The following is a 20,487-nucleotide window of genomic DNA, read 5'->3' as shown; positions in this document are numbered from 1 at the left end:
CTGCCCTCCTCGCAGCAGAATCTTGGAGGTCCCGTTTTTCACAGAATCCCGGGATAAGTGGGGCTGGAAAGGACCTCAGGGGGTCACTGGTGCCACTCCCTGCTCCAGCAGGGCCATCCCAGAGCACAGGGAAGTGTCCAGGTGGCTCTGGAATGTCCCCAGGGAGGAGCCTCCAGCCCCTCTCTGCTCTCTGCCCTATCCAAGGGCAATTCCTGGGATCAGCCCCTGCTCATCCTTTGGGTGCTGATCCCATGGATGGGGTCCCTGTCCCCTGGAACAGCCCCTGCTCATCCTTTGGGTGCTGATCCCTGATCCATAATTTGGGATCTCCTTTGGGTGGGGTCCTTGTCCCCTGAGCCTCTGCTGGGCACGGAGACGCTCCACACCCTGAGCCACCCTCACATCCCTCCCCCTGTCCTGAGGGGCCCAGAGCTGCACACAGCACTCACAGGAACGAGAAGAGGGATTTTGGGGAGTTTTTTGGGAGTTTTTTTGGGGACAAGTTTGGAAGAATTTGGGGCTCGGGGAGGATCCGCAGTGCCCCGGCGTGGGGGGCGTGGCCTAGCACTGAGTGGGCGTGGCTTGGCGCCGAGTGGGCGTGGTTTAGTATTGCGAATGTTGGTTCTGTAGTGAGTGGGCGTGGTTTGTCATTGAGTGGGCGTGGTTTACTCATTGGCCCCGCCCCCTGCGGTGAGGTCGGGGGCGCGGCGCGCGCCGGGCTCAGAGCGCGATGAGCGCGGGCTGAGGGAGCTTCGGGCCACCCGCGGCCATGGTGGCGCACGACGAGCTGGGCGGGCTGCTGCCCATCAAAAGGACTATCCGGGTCATCGACGCGCAGAACCAGCACTTCAGGGAGCAGGAGGTGAGCGGGAGGGGCTGCAGAGGGGAAAAAAGGGAATTATTCATTTATTTATTTATTTGAGGGGAGAGTGGGGACGGGGAGCCCCCTCAGCTTCCCCCGCTCTCCGTGTCTGAGGGGAGGCGGCGAGTCGAGCACAGAGCGGGGTAACCGCTCTCTCCCCGCCTTAAAAAACGCTGTGTATTTTAAATTCACCTTTATGTATACGTGTCTTTTATATATATATATATATATTATATATGTATATACTGTTGGTGTAAGCTCATAGCCCCCCAAAGAATGGGACCAAGCTAACAGAACCGATCTAGCGCCTCACCCAGCGATTTTAAAAACTGTATATATGTGTAGGTCCGTGTATATGTATGTATCATTTTAATAGATATTTTATGCGCATTATGTATAGGTATTTAAGCTCATAAGTTCTGTAAAGTGAGCCAAAACTAATTTCGGTGCTTCACCTGATCCCGCTCTCCTCAGGTGGCTTTTCCTTTCAAATTCGTTTGTTTTTATTTAAAAATACCTATATCCATTAAAAAACCCACAGCACTCGTTCCACTGACAGGATTTTTCCTAATTAGGTGCTTGTTTGCTGCTTAAACCGGAGAAAATCCCTTGCTGGGGTTTGTTTGATTAAAGTATTGTTATTTTTTATGGCACTGATTGCATTTCCCAACCCTCCTGCTGCGACAGGAGCAAAAGTTCAGCAGCCAGGTAGGGCCCGGCCGCCTTGGGCTGGGTTTATTGCTCTGATGAGGTGGAAAAGTTTTAAATAAAAAAAAAAAAAACAAAAAGGCGTCTCCAGACACGGCTGGGGTTTGAGCCGAGTCACCAACCCGGGTTTGCAACAGCCAAACTTGGGCAATCTCATTGTGCAAAAGGGAAACCAGATGTTGGGGGGGGAATAACAAAAAGCAGAGCTCTGGCAGGGGAGTAAATCGCATTTAATTCTGTAATTCTGAATTCCCCTGAGCCAACAATTCTGAGCTGGAGCTATCAGCACACCTTGGATTTGGGAAGGGTCTGGTTCACTTTACATCGAGGTGGTTTCTGGCAGGAATTATTCAGGCTGCTGGCTGAAATACTGAAATCCCCTTTTTGCTGAATTGGCTCGGTAGGAAGAGTTTTGGTTTGGTTTTTATTTTTTTTTTCCATGCGTGGTTTTGCCATTGGTCACCGTGTTTGTGTGAGGCTGGTGTGGAATTGCGTGTGGCACGTAGCAATTGCTCTCCAGTAAGGGATCCTTGTAAAAACCACTAATTATTACCCAGCACGGGGGAAAGGTTGGAGGCGTGCTGCTGAACAAAAAAAAAAAAAACCTTGCTCAAAAGTACAGCCTGGTTTTCATTCCAGCAAGGTGCAACCTTAATGAGTTAACCTGCACTTAAAGCACTTGGAGGAATTTCAGGAGTGTGAAATCTCGCCTGGCACAAAATTAGCTTTAGTGGCTGTGCTCGTGATGTATTAATTCACTTGTAATAAAGAGTTCTCTGAAAAAATAATAATTCCTGATGGAGCTGTTGACCCCGCCGGGGTTTTAATTATTAGCGAGTGCTGTAACACCCCTGGATTGTTACAGAAACCTCCCAGGCTTTTTTGTAATCCGGCTCCTGTAAGGAAGACGGCGTGGAGACAGGAGACTCATTGTTTGCAAGTACAGAGCTAAAAAAAAACCCCTCCTGAGCCCGAGTTATCCGCAGTCTCGGCTTACAGCGGGCAGTCGTGACCCCGAGCTCAGCCAGGGGGGAGTTCCCCAGCACAGGCTTGGATTTTCCTCCTCCCTGCTCCATCAGAGATCCTCAGGAACAACCAGATGGGATTTTTTGGCAGTCGAGCCGTGTCTGAGGAGCGCTCAGACACAAAGTGGGAATTTTTTTTAATTTATTGCTGAGCTGAATTCAGGAATTGCTGCGCCTTGGGCACGTGCACGTGTCACTTCAGCCGGGCACAGATGTGCTGGGAAGGCATTCCCACATTCCCTCATTCCCACATTCCCTCATTCCCACATTCCCTCATTCCCACATTCCCACAAGCTCCCAGCTCTGTCACTGGATATCTGCAGCGCTCCCCCTTCACCAGTGACCTGCTGGAGCCTCCCCAAGCCTTGAGCTTTCTTGCTTTTCATTTTCAGTGTCACATTCTGCTTCTCCAGGCTATTTTTATCCCTGGCCTTGCCGGAGCCGTGGGTGGCTTTGTGTCTGCGTGTTCCCTGCTTCAGTCCTGCACTTTCTTAAGCCTCTCCTGGCTCATGTCCCTTTATTTATCCTCCTGCACTGATAGATGATTTTGTAGAAGTAAATACATCCCTTTTCTGCCACCCAGAAACATCTGCAGCAAATTAAACCTTCCTTGTTGTCTCTGAGCCTGGCCTGACTTTCCATCCTTTTCCTGGTGTCCCACTTGGAGTTCCTGGTGTCCCACTTAAACCCAGCAGAGCATCCCATGATGAGGACACTCTCACAGCTTTTCCCCTTTTTTATGGTTCCCTCTTAACTCTGACATTCCCCAAACCTTTCCAGCACAGCTTGGTGCTGTGCCAAGAGCTTTTTTTCTTCCTGCACGGTTCATAAATTGTTTCTTTTCATGTTCACCCCCCCCTGCAAGTTTGAAGGCTGAGCTCAGGGTGAGCTCACCTCCTCCTCCTCCTCCTGCTCCTTTATTGCCCAACACCGTGGGCAGGGCCGCTGCTGGGGTCGAGTTGCTGAAATCAGATCTTAAACACACACAGCTTTTCCAGCTCTGTGTGTTCCTATTCCCCTTTTTTGGTTTTTTTTTTTTTTAAGTTTTGTTTTCAACATTTGTCACTTCTGAGCGAAGGGTTTGCCCACTGAGCTGTGCTGGGGATGGAAACAGCCCAGAGCTCACCCTCAACAACCTCTGCCTTTTGAACTTCAGCAATAATTCACCAATTTTAGCCGAGCTGAACCCAAACTGGGGCTGCTTCCCTGTCCTGCCCTGAGCTCCGTGCTGAGCTGTCTCATGAGGATGAGTCACATCCAAGCCTGTGCCAGATGTTTGAGGAGCACCAGGACAATCCTGCCGCCTTTTCCAAGCCTTAACTCAGAGCCCATCTTGCACACCTTTCCTGCCCAGCCCTCACCACACAATATTTTTCACCTCAAACAACATCAAGTTGCCAACAAACTGAAGCAGCAGGAGCTTTCCAGGGGCGTTTCCTCTTTCTTGGCAGCGTTTGGGTCGGGACAGACTTGAGCTCCCGGCAGGGATTAGCGGTGGGGAAAAGCAGAAGCTCCAATTTTCAAATCTAAACAACGTGTAAGAAAAATGACACCGATTGCAGGGGTGGGGGAGGGCCAGGAGGAGGAAACTTTGCAAAGTGAGGGATTTCAGCTTTATCTGTCCCTCACAGGAATGTTGAGCTTGTGGTGGTTTGCTGGTTGCTGGGCCCCCACTGCTGCTCTGCTCTCCAAAATAAAATGGAAAAACACATTCTTTCTCCAGAGGAAAAGATGAGAAAATGGAGCAGCACACCCCAGCTCCATCTTTAGCTGCCACAGAGTGTCAGAGAACACTTTAATCTATTTCTGTTCAAAGCATAACAGTCCCTGCTGGAGCCCTATTTTGAATTCTCACTGATGTTCTCTCACCTCTTTTAACTCTGGGCAAAAACCTCTGCAGTTTAATTGCAGCCTTAAAGTTCAGACAAATATTTATAGCCTTGAAGATGAATAACTGCCTCCAAACACTCTTCCTTGCTGTGTTTGCCACTCCTTAAGTGGGTTTGTGCTGAGAAGTTTCCAAGGGAGGCACAGCCAGGACAATTTGTTCTGGGCTTGCTTTGCAGGAGCCAAGCACGAAACGGGTCCGGCCTTTAGCGCGAGTCACCTCCCTGGCAAACCTGATCTCTCCTGTCAGAAATGGGGCAGTTCGACGTTTTGGGCAGACAATCCAGGTAAAAACAGAGCTGCAGCTGTGGGCAGGGATTGATTGGCTGGGGTAAAACAGAGCTAAAACTGCAGCTGTGGGCAGGGATTGCTTGGCTGGGGTAAAACAGCAAAAGCTGCAGATGAGGGCAGGGATTGATTGGCTGGGGTAAAACAGGAAAAGCTGCAGATTTGGGCTGGGGTAAAACAGAGCTAAAGCTGCAGATGAGAGGAGGGATTGCTTGGCTGGGGTAAAAAAAGGAAAAGCTGCAGATGAGGGCAGGGATTGCTTGGCTGGGGTAAAACAGAGGAAAAGCTGCAGATGAGGGCAGGGATTGATTGGCTGGGGTAAAAAAAGGAAAAGCTGCAGATGAGGGCAGGGATTGATTGGGGTAAAAAAAGGAAAAGCTGCAGATGAGGGCAGGGATTGCTTGGCTGGGGTAAAACAGAGGAAAAGCTGCAGATGAGGGCAGGGATTGATTGGCTGGGGTAAAACAGAGGAAAAGCTGCAGATTTGGGCTGGGGTAAAACAGAGCTAAAACTGCAACTGTGAACAGGGATTACTTGGCTGGGGTGAAACAGAGGAAAAGCTGCAGCTGTGGGCAGGGATTGATTGGCTGGGGTAAAACAGAGCTAAAGCTGCAGATGTGGGCAGGGATTGCTTGGCTGGGGTAAAAAAGCTGCAGATGAGGGTAGGGATTGCTTGGCTGGGGTAAAAAAGGCACCCTGTGGGATTTTGGAGTGTCTCCCAGTGACCTTTTATGGGATTGAAGAGTGCTCCCTCAGGTATAAAGTGCTGTGTAAACAGTTTCAGCAGTAAATAAAAGCAAATAAAGATAAAGAGCTGCTGGAGTGCCCTGTGCTGCAGCGTGATGGGAGCTGCCCCTGCTGCCAGCACTGTTTGCCAAGGAGCTCTGCTCACACCTGCAGATAACAGCACGTCTGCAAAACAGCAGGGCAAGGTTCAGTGCCTTCAGATTAACCTCTCCATGAGTTCTGCTCCTTGTTTATTTATTTCCTTCATGGCTTGGAAGTAACCCCAAGCTTTGCCTTCCCCAGTGGATCAGTGCAGGGAGAGGGGCATGGAAAACCTTGCCAAGCTTGATTAAAGCTTTCCTTTATCTGAGGAAAAGTGTCTGGGTGTGTTTTCCTGCCAGACAAGGATGAAGGATTGGGAGTGCTGTGGATAGTACTTTTGAAATGTTGGCTTCACATTTGTTTTTAATATTCTTAATTAATTTTTTTAAATGCCTGCAGTCGTTCACCCTTCGCAGCGACAGCAAATCCCCTGGCTGTGCCCAGAAGTCCTGCAGCAGATCTGCTGCTCCTACCCCCCCTAAGAGAAGGAGCAGTGTCCTTTGGTCTGAAATGTTGGATGTCAACACCAAGGAATCCCTGAGCACCAAAGAAATCAAACGCCAGGAGGTAACTGCCCATGGGAAACGGGATTGGGAGCAGCAGCACAGAGCAGCCTTTTGTCCCTTCCCTGCTGGGAAAGGAGTGACAGCCTTTAGGGAGGGGCTGCATCTCCTGGGCACCTAAAGCTGAGATTGATGTCTGCATCAGCCATGGGAAAAGCAGGATTCCACTCTGGAATCCAGTGTGACCCTTTGGAGATGCCAAACTTTCCACGGCATTCCTGAAATCCGGGCCCCGCTGGCTGCTCTGCAGCTGCCCCAACCTCAGGTTCCTCACAGAGCCAGCTGTCTTTCTCCTAAAAATCCTGACAATTGGTTGGAAGCCAAGCAAGCAGCAAGGCCTTGGCTTGCCTTTTTCCTGGAGTTCTTGGCCAAATCTTCTGGAGACAGCACAGGAGCCGCCGGAAGCCGCCTGGGATTTGACCTCTGCGGTTTCGGGGGTTTTGTGTTTGCTGCCTTGCCTGGTTCAAAGCAGTGATTTAAAAGGCTCTAATATTTAATTTGGCTCGTGCAGGGGCCATCAGGGCTTTCACACAGTTGGAAGCAAAGCTGCTTTCTCAGGGCTAGGAAAGCAGATTTACTCAGGGCTGTCATGCCCAGGTGGGGTGGCCAAGGGGCTGTTCAGGGCAGGCTGTTCATCAAGGCTCTTTCTGGGATTCAAATAACTCTGGATGCTTTCTCCCCTCCTTCCCAGGCCATCTATGAAATGTCCAGGGGAGAGCAGGACCTGATTGAAGACCTGAAGCTGGCCAGGAAGGTGAGTGGGGATTTTTCCTGCAGTCATTCCAGGGAATAATGAGGGATTTTTGTACCTGCAAACGTGATGTGGGAGCTTTATCAGCCCCAGAACCCCAGTCTGAAAGCTGGCCCAGAAAACTGATGTGAGCACTGCTGTGATTGCACCAAACCCAGCCATAAAAGGATTGTGCAGACAGGAAAATCCCTCTCATTGAAGTCCTCCCTACTTCAGAGTGAATCTTTTAGCATCAAATCAGTGTCACTCTTTCTGTTACCTCCACTTCTTTCACCTGATAAATCCCTTCAGTTTAAATCATCAGCTTTGGGGCTTGGCACATTTGAATATCTTTGAATCTGTTTTATTTGACAGGCCTACCATGATCCCATGCTGAAACTCTCCATCATGTCTGAGGAGGAGCTCACCCACATTTTTGGGGACTTGGATTCCTACATTCCTCTGCACGAAGGTAAGAGCAGCTGGGGGGTTTGTGCTGGCTGGGATTTAACCTCTCTGCTTTCTCCTGTTACTCCCTGGGGCATTGCTGCAATTCCTCTTTTTGTCTTTCCATTCCAGACTTACTGGCAAGTTTGGGGGAAGCAACGAAACCAGATGGAACAGTGGAGCAGATTGGGCCCATCCTTGTGAAGTGGGTGAGTTCAGAACTTGGAGTCAGTGGGATAAAACTGAGCTTAGAGAAGGTTTAAAGGCAGAAGCTGCAAAGCTCTGGAAAAAAAGATTGGAAGGGAAATCCTGGCAATGCTGAAAACAATGGGCCCTGATTTCACCCCAGAGACTTGGAATGATTTGCTGATTGAGGGTTGGAGTGTCTGTGTCTGCTGGACTCTGTTCCAGTGTGATTTCAGGAGGGCTATCCCTGCTAATCCCAAACACTGGGAGCTGCATGGGCTCCATGTGCTCATCCTCAAGATCCAAACACTGAGAGCTCCATGGGCTCCATATCCTCATCCTCATCACAGAATCCAGTCATTGGGAGCTCCATGGGCTCCCTGTGCTCATCCTCATTTTCACAGGATCCAAACACTGGGAGCTCCATGGGCTCCATGTGCTCATCATCCTCAGGATCCAAACACTGAGAGCTCCATGGGCTCCATATCCTCATCCTCATCACAGAATCCAGTCATTGGGAGCTCCATGGGCTCCCTGTGCTCATCCTCATCACAGGATCCAAACATTGGGAGCTCCATGGGCTCCCTGTGCTCATCCTCATTTTCACAGGATTCAAACATTGGGAGCTCCATGGGCTCTGTGTGCTCATCCTCATCCTCCTCACAGGATCCAAACACTGGGAGCTCCATGGGCTCCATGTGCTCATCCTCATTTTCACAGGATCCAAACACTGGCAGCTCCATGTGCTCATCCTCATCCTCCTCATGATCCAAACACTGGGAGCTGCATGGGCTCCCTGTGCTCATCCTCAAGATCCAAACACTGGCAGCTCCATGTGCTCATCCTCCTCACAGAATCCAATCATTAGGAGCTCCATGGGCTCCATGTGCTCATCCTCCTCATAGGATCCTAACACTGGGAGCTCCATGTGCTCATCCTCACAGGATCCCCACTTACCTTCATTATTGGGAAACACCCCAGTGAGGGCTGTAGCTCTCCCCGAGTTTGCCGTGTGAGTGACATCTGCTGTTCCCACAGGGAATCTGACTCCCAAATCTCTGTTCCCTGCAGCTACCCCGACTCCACGCCTACAAAGGCTACTGCAGCAATCAGCTGGCAGCCAAAGCCCTGCTGGATCAGAAGAAGCAGGACAGGAGAGTGCAGGATTTCCTGCAGCGCTGCCTGGAGTCTCCCTTCAGCCGCAAGCTGGACCTGTGGAGCTTCCTGGACATCCCCCGGAGCCGCCTGGTCAAATACCCCCTGCTCCTCAAGGAGATCCTCAGGCACACTCCCAAAGACCACCCTGACATCCACATCCTGGAGGAAGCTGTGAGTAATCCTCATTGGTTTGGGGTTTTTTTTTGAGATCTCTGACAGGGAAAGTGAGGATGTGGCTTGCAGCCTTTGGAGTTGGGAAGGAGCAGGAGCAGAGGTCACCCAGGGTTTGTTAATCCCTCCTAATCATTTGGGTTTTCAGATCTCCATAATCCAAGGAGTCCTCTCTGATATCAACCTGAAGAAGGGCGAGTCTGAGTGCCAGTATTACATTGACAAGCTGGAATACCTGGATGAGAAGCAGAAGGATCCAAGGATTGAGGGCAGCAAAGCCTTACTGTGCCACGGGGAGCTGAAGAACAAAAACGGACACGTGAGTCCCTCCTTTTGCACTCATTAATTCTCAAACCTTCCCTCAGAGCTGGTTTGGAGCCCTCCATCCTTAGGGATAGTTTAGATACTGGATAAAAAATCCCTTACAGCAACCTCATTTTGGGGTGTAAGGGAAAGTTTCCTGCTGACAGCTTTGGGAAGCTGGAAAATCATTAGCACAGAATGCCCAGAGAAAGTGCTCCCCATCCACAGGGATTTCCTGCCACTGTTTACTTCCAGGTGCTCTGGCATTCCCCATTAGGAGCCCTGGCTCTTCCAAACAAAAGGTTCCTGCAAAAACCTGTTTGGTTTTGAGCTGGAGTTTATCTCCCACCCCCTGCTCCAGGCTTTGCTGCCTTTTGTCCTGATGTCAACCTCAAATCTCCTCGTGTTTGCTTTGTTGATTTGGCTTGTTGTTGTTTTTTGTCTAATTGGCCCTTCTACTGCTGCACACGAGTCATTCCATGTTCTCAGGAAAGATAATCTAATCTAAGGCTCCTAATCCTCCTGTGCCTGTCTGGGAATCATCATTCCCTTTCTAGGGAATCACTAAAATAATCAATAAAATAAAACAATAAAGCTGCTGATGTAATCCTGCTGTGTGTCAGACCTTGGAGACTGAAAATTATGATGGTGAAACTGCAGATAAGGTGGCCTTGAACCCCCACATGTGAGCTCATGGAGCAGCCAGTGAGTGCTGGAATGTTTTATATTTTCCCTTGCAGAAACTCTACGTGTTCCTGTTCCAAGAGATCCTGGTGCTGACGCGGCCGGTGAGCCGCAACGAGCGGCAGGCGTTCCAGGTGTACCGCCAGCCCATCCCTGTGCAGGAGCTGCTCCTGGAGGACCTGCAGGATGGGGATGTCAAAATGGGGGGCTCCTTCCGAGGGGCTTTTGGCAATTCTGATAAAGGTAAGGATCCAATCAGCACATCCCTGCTGATCCCACTCCCCCATGGCGCTCGGGTTGGAAAACATCTTTGAATTTTAGGATTTGTTGGGATCTCAAACTTCCCGATGCAATCTCAAAATGCCAGCTCAGAACTGATGTGTTTTCCCTTTCAATTGAATCTCAAAATGCCAGCTCAGAATTGATGTGTTTTCCCTTTCAATGCAATCTCAAAATGCCAGCTCAGAATTGATGTGTGCTTTTTTTTCCCCTTTTTTACCTGCAGCCAAAAACATTTTCCGAGTGCGTTTCCAAGAGCCGGGCCCGGGCCAGTCGCACACGCTGCAGGCCAACGACGTTTTCCACAAACAGCAGTGGGTGAACTGCATCCGCACGGCCATCGCCCCCTTCCAGAGGAACATCCCTGCCCCAGAGCTCAAGGAGCTGCCTGAGCTGAGTGAGGAGTGTGAGGAGAACAACCCCTCTGTGCCCAACATCCCAACCCAGAGGCGCCAGTCGGGGATTTCCCACATGGAGCTGGACGAGAGCGCGGCCGAGTGCGGCTCCGTCCTGGACTCGGGGGAAACCAAAGGGCTGAAATCCCACAGAACCTCAGCTGGGCACAGAAAATCCAGGGAGAAGCAGCTCAGTGGGAAGAGGAAAGAAACATTGGTGTAAGGAGAAAAAAAAAAAAAGAGCCCTGGTGCCACTCTGTTAATTTATAAATAATTCCTTGTACATTTTTGTACCGGGGGCGCCTTCGGGGCTGCCCCACGGATGAGATCCTGGGTTTGTTTGGAATGGCAGCTATGGTGTGCAGTTACTGTTGAACTGGGCTCTGTTTTTACACTTGGAGGGGTTTCCAAAGCACTCATGGCACATCTGAAGAGCACATTTGGCTTCCTGGGAGTTTTCCACGTCTGTGGTGGAGGACGGAAAAAAGGTGGAATTTTGGGCGCTGCAAAAGTCCTTTAAAAAGTCCTTTAAAAAGTTCTTTAAAAAGTTCTTCAAAAAGTCCTTTAAAAAGTTCTTTAAAGGACTCAGCACCTGAAGTCACTCTGGTGTGTGGTTGTGGCAATTCCTGCAGATTTGCATGATCCAAAAGGAGAAATCCTAAAAAAAAAAAAAAAACAGACCCCGAGTTCAACAGGCTCTCAATTCACCTACTGGAATCTTTGATCTCTGTGTGTCCTTTGTACATTCCTCTGTCTCACTCTTGTATCCTGCCAACTATTTAATTTTTTTATTAGGTTTTTTTTTTTTTGAGTTTGGGGTTTGGGATTTTGGTTGGGGTTTTTTTTTTTATTTGTTTTCTTTGATTGGTTTTTTTTATTTTTGTATTTTTGTTTCTCAGACTTGGCATTTCCTTTGCAGTACTTGATCCTTCATGCTCCAGGGGATGATGTCCCCAGAGCAATCCACAGGCTGGGAGGAGACACTACTGAAAGAGAAGTGCTTTACTCCAGGGTGTAGGAAGGTTGTAGGCACGTTGTAGGAGGGTTTGGGGAGCAGTGAGTAGAGGGGTAGCAGGGAGTGAAGGTAGAATTTTTGTTGCCTTTTGGAAATGAAACACTTCCCAACGGGAAGCAGGACTTGGAGGCAACCAAGGGGTTCTTGCATGTGGTAGAAAGGTAGAGAGGAAGTGTTGGAGGGGAGAGAGAGGAGGAGGAAAGGTTGTAAATACTCAGGGTGGCAGCACTGCCATCTTCTAGCACTCCAAAGATCCAGGGAAAATCCAGGGAAAGATCCAGCTTGGGAAAGGTGCTGCAGAGCAGCCTGGGAGGCAAAGGGGTGACAGCTCTGAGCACAGCAGGGTGTCCCTGAAATCTGGGACTGGGATCCTGAAATCTGGGATTGGGGAACCATTCCTGGAATCTGGGATTGGAGAGTGGGATCCTGAAATCTGGGATTGGGGGAAGAACCATTCCTGAAATCCAGGATTGGGGAGCAGCCATTCCTGAAATCTGGGATTGGGGAACTATTCCTGAAATCCAGGATTGGAGAGTGAGATCCTGAAATCCAAGATTGGGGAACCATTCCTGAAATCTGGGATTGGGGAACCATTCCTGAAATCTGGGATTGGAGAGTGGGATCCTGAATCTGGGATTGGGGAGCCATTCCTGGAATCTGGGATTGGGGAACCACTCCTGCAATCCAGAATTGGAGAGTGGGATCCTGAAATCCAGGATTGGGGAACCACTCCTGAAATCCAGGATTGGGGAGTGAGATCCTGAAATCTGGGATTGGAGAACTATTCCTGCACCAGGATTGGAGAGTGAGATCCTGAAATGTGGGACTGGGGAACCATTCCTGGAATCTGGGACTGGGGAACCATTCCTGCAATCCAGGATTGGAGAATAGGATCCTGCAATCCCTGTCACCTGAAACCCAAGTTTGGGGAGTGGGATCCCATAATCTGTCACCTGAAATGCAGGTTGGGGAGCCATGTCCTGCAATCCCTGTGACCTGAAATGTGGGGTTAGGGAATGGAATCCTGCAGTGTGACACCTGAAATCTGGGATTGGGATCCTGAAATCCCGGATTAGGGACTGGGATCCTGAAATCCAGGACTGGGGACTGGGATCCTGGTGTCCCCAGAGCCAGGAGCAGGGATCCCTGTCCCAGGAGCAGGCTGGGGAGTGCAGGGATCGTCACTGCCCGTCCCTGGGGGCTCAGGGCAGGGCTGGGTGTACATAGACACGGCGTGTGCTTCTCTGTAAATTTGTACAGCTCGGTGCCAAGTTCATTAAATTCCTGATGGCCTCTCACTGCCTCGTCCGCTCCTGCCTGGGAGGGAGGGAGGGAGGGAGGGGTCTGCTCTGGATAAATTGCCCTCCTGCCGTGATTTTTTGTGTCCAGGCAGGGCACAGCACAGCTGAGTTCATGGAATCTCCTCAGGGAATTCTCACCCCCATCAGCAGGAATGCCCTCATTTAGTAAATGTTAAATCCTTGACAAGGGGGATCCTGCTGGGCTGATCCCCAGGAAGCTTCCAGGGAGTTGTAGCAGGATGAACCCATCCAGTGTTCCCAGTTTTCCCAAACCCTGCAGGCTGGCCTTGGGTGGGGTGTCTGGGGAGCAGTCCCGGCTCCAGGGAGGGGAGGAGCAGCTCTGGCTTTAGGGACAGCATTCACAGCTCAGCCGATTTGAGCCAGAGGGAATTCAGCCCTTCCCCAGCAGGGAGAGGCTGTTAAAAAAAAAAAAATTAAAAAAAGCCTCAGTTATTGCTGGAGCACAGGGAGAGGAAATCCCATGGAGTGTCTGCTTGTCCTGCCCGAGTGAGGCTGGGCTCCATCTCCGTCTGGTCCTGCAGACGACAGCAAATCCGCCAAAAATCCTTCATTCCCTTTGGAAACCATTCCCTTTCAATCATTATTTCCCCAGCTCCCGCTGGTTCCCGTCCCTCCAGCAGGAATGTGCGGCCGTCTCGGCCCTCCCTCCCCAGACTAAACAAGCCCTGCTCTGCTCCCCTGGCTTCCCGTGCTGAATTCCGCGGAATCCCGGCTCTCTGCTGAGCCAAGACCCCATCCCAGGGCTGTGACACCCCGGGATCGATCCCCCCATCCCAGGGCTGTGACACCCCGGGATCGATCCCCCCATCCCAGGGCTGTGACACCCCGGGATCGAGCCCCGTTCCAGGGCTGTGACACCCCGGGATCGAGCCCCCCATCCCAGGGCTGTGACACCCCGGGATCGATCCCCATCCCAGGGCTGTGACACCCCGGGATCCATCCCCGTTCCAGGGCTGTGACACCCCGGGATCGATCCCCGTTCCAGGGCTGTGACACTCCGGGATCGATCCCCATCCCAGGGCTGTGACACCCCGGGATCCATCCCCATCCCAGGGCTGTGACACCCCGGGATCGATCCCCATTCCAGGGCTGTGACACCCCGGGATCGATCCCCGTTCCAGGGCTGTGACACCCCGGGATCGATCCCTGTTCCAGGGCTGTGACACCCCGGGATCCATCCCCATCCCAGGGCTGTGAGACCCCGGGATCGATCCCCGTTCCAGGGCTGTGACACCCCGGGATCGATCCCTGTTCCAGGGCTGTGACACCCCGGGATCGATCCCTGTTCCAGGGCTGTGACACCCCGGGATCGATCCCTGTTCCAGGGCTGTGACACCCCGGGATCGATCCCCAGGGGACCGGGAGCGTGCCCGTGCCCGTGCCCGTGCCCGGGGATGGGGCAGCTCCGCCCGGGATGGATCCGTGTTTGCCTTGGATCTTCCCAGCTCCAGGGTGTCCAGCTGGGACCTTCCCGCAGAATTCCCGCAGAATTCCCGCATCCCAGAGCTCCTCCCCAGGGTGACATCTGGGATCAGAGCCCCTGAGCTCCGGCTTTGGGATCTGCCCTTCAGTTCACCCTTGGATTTGGGAATCTCCGCGGAAGCAAAGTTTAAACCACGAGCCACCAAAGCCCTGAGACCTCTCAGCCCTTCTGGGCTCAGCCCTGTCCCAAATCCCATTTTGCCCACTGCCCCTGGGTGCAGTTTTTGCCGGGATTTGTGATTTGTGGCGGTTCCTCCCCCTCCCCAGCGCCGCTCCCGGATCCGTCTGGGCTGGAGCAGGGATGGGGCCCCCGGCGCTTTCCCTGGCGGAGCCGTTTCCCTCTCCTCCTCCTCCCAACTTTCTCTTTTTCCATTAATTCATCCCCTCCCACCCCTCCCCTGCCGCGTCTGCAGCTGCAAACCCAGACACATCTGTGCACATCTGGGCACGAGCTGCCTCGGGACAATCCAACTGGAAGCTTTTCACCTTCTGGACTGGGGGAATTTTCCCCCCTATTCTCTGGATTAGGCCCCTCAAAGCCAGACAGCGAGCCTGGAAAACTCCGTGTGAGGCTTTACTGGGGCCCTCCTTCATCAAAGCACAACTTTTCCAGCTCCAGGTGGAGACATCCCGGGAAATTCTGCTGCCAAAAACGCTCCCATCCCACCCTGGTGGTCTCCCCTTCCCTGTCCCACCCCCCAGCCCACCCACTGCAAACAGGATCAGGCCATAAATCAGGGGGGTTTATGGCCAGCAGGAACTTTTACTGGGATAATTATCCTGATAAATGAGGTGCAGTTAAAGCACTGACAAAATCAAGGGCTGGCTTTGACCTTAGCCTGAAAATGGGGGATGGGATTGGGATGGGATTGAATCCAGGGGATAAAGGGATGGGATGGGAGGGGATCCACAAGACGGGATAAAGGGATGGGATCCATGGGATGGGATGGGATTCATGGGATGGGATCCCTGGGATGGGATGGAATAAAGGGATGAGATTCATGGGATGGGAGCCCTGGGATGGGATGGGATCTGTGGGATGGGATATGGTGAGTGCTGGCAATGGGTGCTGTCACAGGGATGTGAAGGAATGGGATGGGAGGTGATGGATGTGGCTCATGGGAATGGAATGGGATGGGATGAAAGGTGCTGGGTGCTGGTCATGGGATGATGATGATGGGTGCTGGTCATGGGATGGGATGGGAGCCATGGGATGGGATCCATAGGATGTGAAATGGTGGGTGCTGGTCACAGGGATGTGAAGGAATGGGATGGGAGGTGATGGATGTGGCTCATGGGAATGGAATGGGATGATGATGGGTGCTGGTCATGGGGTTGGGATGGGATCCATGGGATGGGATGCAGATATAGGATGCAGATATGGGATGCCAGTCACGTGGATTCCATGGGAAGGAAGCAGCAGATTCCAGCTTTGATCCACACCAGGGGCAGCACAACCCCTCCACCCTCAGCCAAATCCCCAACTCCGCTCCCCCAGCTTGAACCAACCCCTGAACCCTCCCAGGCTCCAAACCCCCGTGATCCCTCAGGATTTGTTTCAGCTCCTCCCCTTGGCTCTTCCCCCCGGTTTGGATTGGCTCTAATTAAACCTGGAGCAGAGCAGCCAGTGTGGGCAATCAGAGATAATTAGGGAGCAGCTCTTGCACAAGAGGAGCTGCCAGGGCCTCCCCTCCCCGAAACCTCTCCCCAGACAGGTTCCCAGCACGGCTCCCACGGCTCCTCCTGGGAATTCCACACGCCCTCAGCTTTTTCCACAGAGCTTTTTCCTCTCCCACATTTATCCCACCATTCCTCAGCGTCCCTCAGCTGTCCCGTGGGCTGGGTTCTGGTTTGTGCCCTTCTCTCAAACCCCACAGCTCCAATTCCTCACTGGGTTAAACTGGGACCAACTGGTGCCCATTTCCTGTGGCTGAGAAAGTCAAATTATCGTCTGCTGTGGAACTTGCTGGTCCTGCAGCTCCCTGACCCGGCTGGGGAAGGTCACTGGGCTGTTGTGGGCACAGAGGAGAGAGGGAGGGAGGGATCCATGGTGGGATGGATCCATGGAGGGAGGGATGGGAGGGAGGGATGGATGGATGGATTGGATGGATGGATGGATGGATTGGATCAATGGACAGATGGATTTGATCAATGGAGGGAGGGATGGATGGAATCCATGGATGGATGAGATCCATGGAGAATTGAAGGGATGGATTGGATCAATGGATGGATGGATGGGATCCATGAATGGATAGAATCCATGGATGGATGAGATCCATAGATAGATGAAGGGATGGATTGGATCCATGGAGGGAGGGATGGATGAAATCCATGGATGGATGGATGGAATCCATGAATGGATGAGATCCATGGATAAATGAAGGGATGGATTGGATCCATGGAGGAAGGGATGGATGGAATCCATGAATGGATGAGATCCATGGATAAATGAAGGGATGGACTGGATCCATGGAGGAAGGGATGGATGGAATCCATGGATGGATGGATAGAAGCCATGGATGGATGAGATCCATGGATAGATGAAGGGATGGATTTGATCCATGGATGGATGGATGGATGAAATCCATGGATGGAGAGATGGGATCCACGGATGGATGGATGAATAAACCCCCCCTCATGTGTGACTGTCCCCTCCTTCACTCCCTGAGTAAGAGATGAGTAAACCCAGCCTTACAATGGGGAGAACACTCAGCTCAGCCCTGAGTAACAGGGCAGGACCCCACACCCCTCCCAGCCCAGCCCACGTCACCCCCGGATCCCCCCGCGGTGACTCAGGGCCGCGGCAGCTCCGGGATCTGCCAGGACCTGCCCCAGGATCCTCCCTGGGAGCCTTTGATGTGCTGCCAGCACTGCCTGGGGCTGGGGACACTGGGGGGCCCCTCCAACTGCTCTGTACAGCTCCAAACCTCCCTAAAACCGGGGAAATCGGTGCCACCCCCAGCAAAACCACAGAGCCACAGCCCCAATCCCTTCATCAGGGCGTCCTTGGGATCTGGGCTTGTGGGAACAGCGGGATGAGAGCCAGCCTGGCCCGAGGGGATTGGGTCCCCAAAACCTCCACATCCATTCCCATTCCTGATCCAGGGAGGGAGGGAGGGAAGGAGGGAAGGAAAGAGGAGGCTCCATCTCCTCCTGCTTATCCAGGGAGAGGGAGGGAGGGAAAGAGGGAAGGAGAGGTTCCATCTCCTCCTCCTGCTGATCTAGGGAGGGAATGAGGAGGCTCCATCCCCTCCTGCTGATCCAGGGAGAGGCCAAAGGAGGGAAGGAGGGAGAGGCCAAGGGAGGGAAGGAGGGAAGGAAGGAGGGAAGGAAGGAGGAGGCTCCATCTCCTCCTCCTGCTAATCCAAGGAGGGAGGGAGGGAAGGAGGGAATAAGGAGGCTCCATCCCCTCCTGCTGATCCAGGCAAGGAGGAGGCTCCATCCCCTCCTGCTGCTCCAGGCAAGGAGGAGGCTCCATCCCCTCCTGCTGCTCCAGGCAAGGAGGAGGCTCCATCCCCTCCTGCTGCTCCAGGGAAGGAGGAGGCTCCATCCCCTCCTGCTGATCCAAGGAGGGAGGGAAGGAGGAGGCTCCATCCTCTCCTGCTGATCCAAGGAGGGAGGGAAGGAGGAGGAGGCTCCGTCTGCTCCCCGCGGCGCCTCGGCGTGCCGGGACAGAGCCGCGTGCTCGCAGGCAGCGCCATGGCCGAGCGGCTGTCGGAGGAGAAGATCGCCGAGTTCAAGGAAGCGTTCTCCCTGTTCGACCGCGACGGCGACGGCTGCATCACCACCAAGGAGCTGGGCACCGTCATGCGCTCGCTGGGCCAGAACCCCAGCGAGGCCGAGCTGCAGGACATGGTGGGCGAGGTGGACGCCGACGGCAGCGGCACCATCGACTTCGCCGAGTTCCTGTCGCTGATGGCCAGGAAGATGCGGGACACGGACAGCGAGGAGGAGATCCGCGAGGCCTTCCGCGTCTTCGACAAGGACGGCAACGGCTACATCAGCGCGGCCGAGCTGCGCCACGTCATGACCAACCTGGGCGAGAAGCTGACGGACGACGAGGTGGACGAGATGATCAAGGAGGCCGACTGCAACAACGACGGGCAGGTCAACTACGAGGAGTTCGTGAGGATGATGACGGAGAAGTGATGGCCTTGCTCAGGTAACTCCTCCTCTGCCCCATCCTCCTGGAGAATCCATCTTGTGCTTTTTTATTTTTAATTTTTTTTTATTTGTTTCCATAGGGAGCAGAGGTTGTGGTGGTGGTTCTGTCCCCAGCCCCTCTTTGATCCCGGTGGGAGCGTCGCCAGCCTTGGATTTGCAGATGGATTTGGGGTCCCTGTGGGATGTCTCGTGTTTATAAATATTCCAGTGGTCACTGGATATTCCCTGACATCCCTGAGTCCAATAAAAACCGTCCCCCCACATCCTGGTGGCTGCTTCATTCAGCTTCTCCTTGGGATCCTTGCAAAAACAATTCCCTGAAATCGTCCTGGTCAGGCTCAAAGCAAACTCATCCCCATCCTCTTCCCACTCCATCCCTTCTCTGGAAAGCTGGAAAGATGCTGGAGGCCATCCCAGATCTCATCCCTTGTGGGATCTGTCTCCACTCCAGGATCTCAGGGTGTTTTCCCTTTTCCAAACTGAGAAAAACTGGATTTATCCCCAATCCCCACCCCAAATCTCATCCCTTGTGGGATCTGTCTCCACTCCAGGATCTCAGGATGCTTTTCCATACTGAGAAAAACTGGATTTATCCCAAATCTCATCCCCTTTGGGATCTCTCTCCACCCCCAGAATCTCAGTGTGTTTTTCCCTTTTCCAAACTGAGCAAAGCTGGATTTATCCCCAATCCCCATCCCAAATCTCATCCCTTTTGGGATCTCTCTCCACCCCAGGATCTCAGGGTGTTTTTCCCTTTTCCAAACTAAAAAAACCTGGATTTATCCCTAATCCCTATCCCAAATCTCATCCCTTTTAGGATCTGTCTCCACCCCCAGGATCTCAGGTTGCTTTTCCAAACTGAGAAAAACTGGATTTATCCCAAATCTCATCCCTTTTGTGATCTCTCTCCACTCTAGGATCTCAGGGTGTTTTCCCTTTTACAAACTGAGCAAAACTGGATTTATCCCCAATCCCCATCCCAAATCCCATCCCTTTTAGGATCTGTCTCCACCCCAGGATCTCAGGGTGCTTTTCCATACTGAGAAAAACTGGATTTATCCCTAATCCCAATCCCAAATCTCATCCCTTTTGTGATGTCTCTCCACTCCAGGATCTCAGGGTGTTTTCCCTTTTACAAACTGAGAAAAACTGGATTTATCCCCAATCCCCATCCCAAATCTCATCCCTTTTGGAATCTGTCTCCACCCCCAAGATCTCAGGGTGCTTTTCCCTTTTCCAAGCTAAGAAAAACTGGATTTATCCCTAATCCCAATCCCAACCTGAGCAGAGCAGGGCTCACCTTTGCTGCCCTAATCCCAAACCGACCGTGACTCAGCTCCCCCCAGCGAGGGGCAGCGCTGGGATGGGATCAGAGCATTGGAAATTAAAATTCCCTTTAATGGCTCTAATTAACACTCCATTGCTAACGAGCGAACGGGGCTGAGCTGCTCCGGATCCTCCACTCAGCCCTTCCCTGGGGCCGGGAACTTTGGCAATCCCGGTTGTTTTCCCGGGAGAACCGGGCGGGTCCTGGCAGAGCCCAGCCCGCCCACACTCGCTCCCAGCTCCTTCTCCTCACATTCCCGGGGTGAGTGCAGCCCCAAATCCACCAAAATCCAACCAGAAAATATTCCAGGGTCACAGCAGGTTATTGTGATGGAATGGCCAAAATTAGTCCTTCCCAAAAAATCAGCATTATTTATCCAAATCCAAACCCATCCTGGTATTTTTAGGCTTGACTTTTTATTTTTTCCCTTTTCTATTTTTGGGTTGTTTAAATTCTGGAGCGTTTTTTCCACTCTGCTTATCCCAGGATGGTTTTTCCTAACGGTGATCCTGAAGTTTTCCCATTTTTCCCTGAATTTGGTGCTCAGGGAGATTCCCAGCAGCATCCCTTGGGATGGACAGGATGGTCCCTTTATTTCAGCACTGGAAAAGGAGGGGATTTCACTCCCCAAATCCAGGTTCTCATCCCTAAATTGTCCCTCTG

General features: G+C 52.3%; 2 protein-coding genes across 2 annotated transcripts; both read left to right on the top strand.

Annotated features, from left to right (window-relative positions):
• Positions 1–702: 702 nt before the first annotated feature.
• Positions 703–12,313, top strand: NET1 (neuroepithelial cell transforming 1). The gene is made up of 10 exons (XM_033058944.2): positions 703–862; positions 4,662–4,769; positions 5,998–6,165; positions 6,853–6,915; positions 7,267–7,363; positions 7,471–7,547; positions 8,596–8,853; positions 9,002–9,172; positions 9,897–10,083; positions 10,346–12,313. The coding sequence occupies exons 1-10, from the start codon at positions 770–772 to the stop codon at positions 10,735–10,737; spliced, it is 1,614 nt and encodes a 537-aa protein (XP_032914835.1). The 5' UTR covers positions 703–769; the 3' UTR covers positions 10,738–12,313.
• Positions 12,314–17,904: 5,591 nt separating this feature from the next.
• On the top strand, positions 17,905–20,179 carry LOC116995903 (calmodulin, striated muscle). Its single transcript, XM_033058998.1, has one exon. It carries the CDS (start codon positions 18,033–18,035, stop codon positions 18,480–18,482), a length of 450 nt encoding a protein of 149 aa, XP_032914889.1. The 5' UTR covers positions 17,905–18,032; the 3' UTR covers positions 18,483–20,179.
• The last annotated feature ends 308 nt before the right edge of the window (positions 20,180–20,487 follow it).

Source organism: Catharus ustulatus, chromosome 4, assembly GCF_009819885.2.
Source record: "Catharus ustulatus isolate bCatUst1 chromosome 4, bCatUst1.pri.v2, whole genome shotgun sequence".
Classification (NCBI taxonomy): domain Eukaryota; kingdom Metazoa; phylum Chordata; class Aves; order Passeriformes; family Turdidae; genus Catharus; species Catharus ustulatus.
The sequence above is the reverse complement of the archived record's forward strand: the minus strand, read 5'-3'. Positions and strand labels throughout refer to the sequence as shown.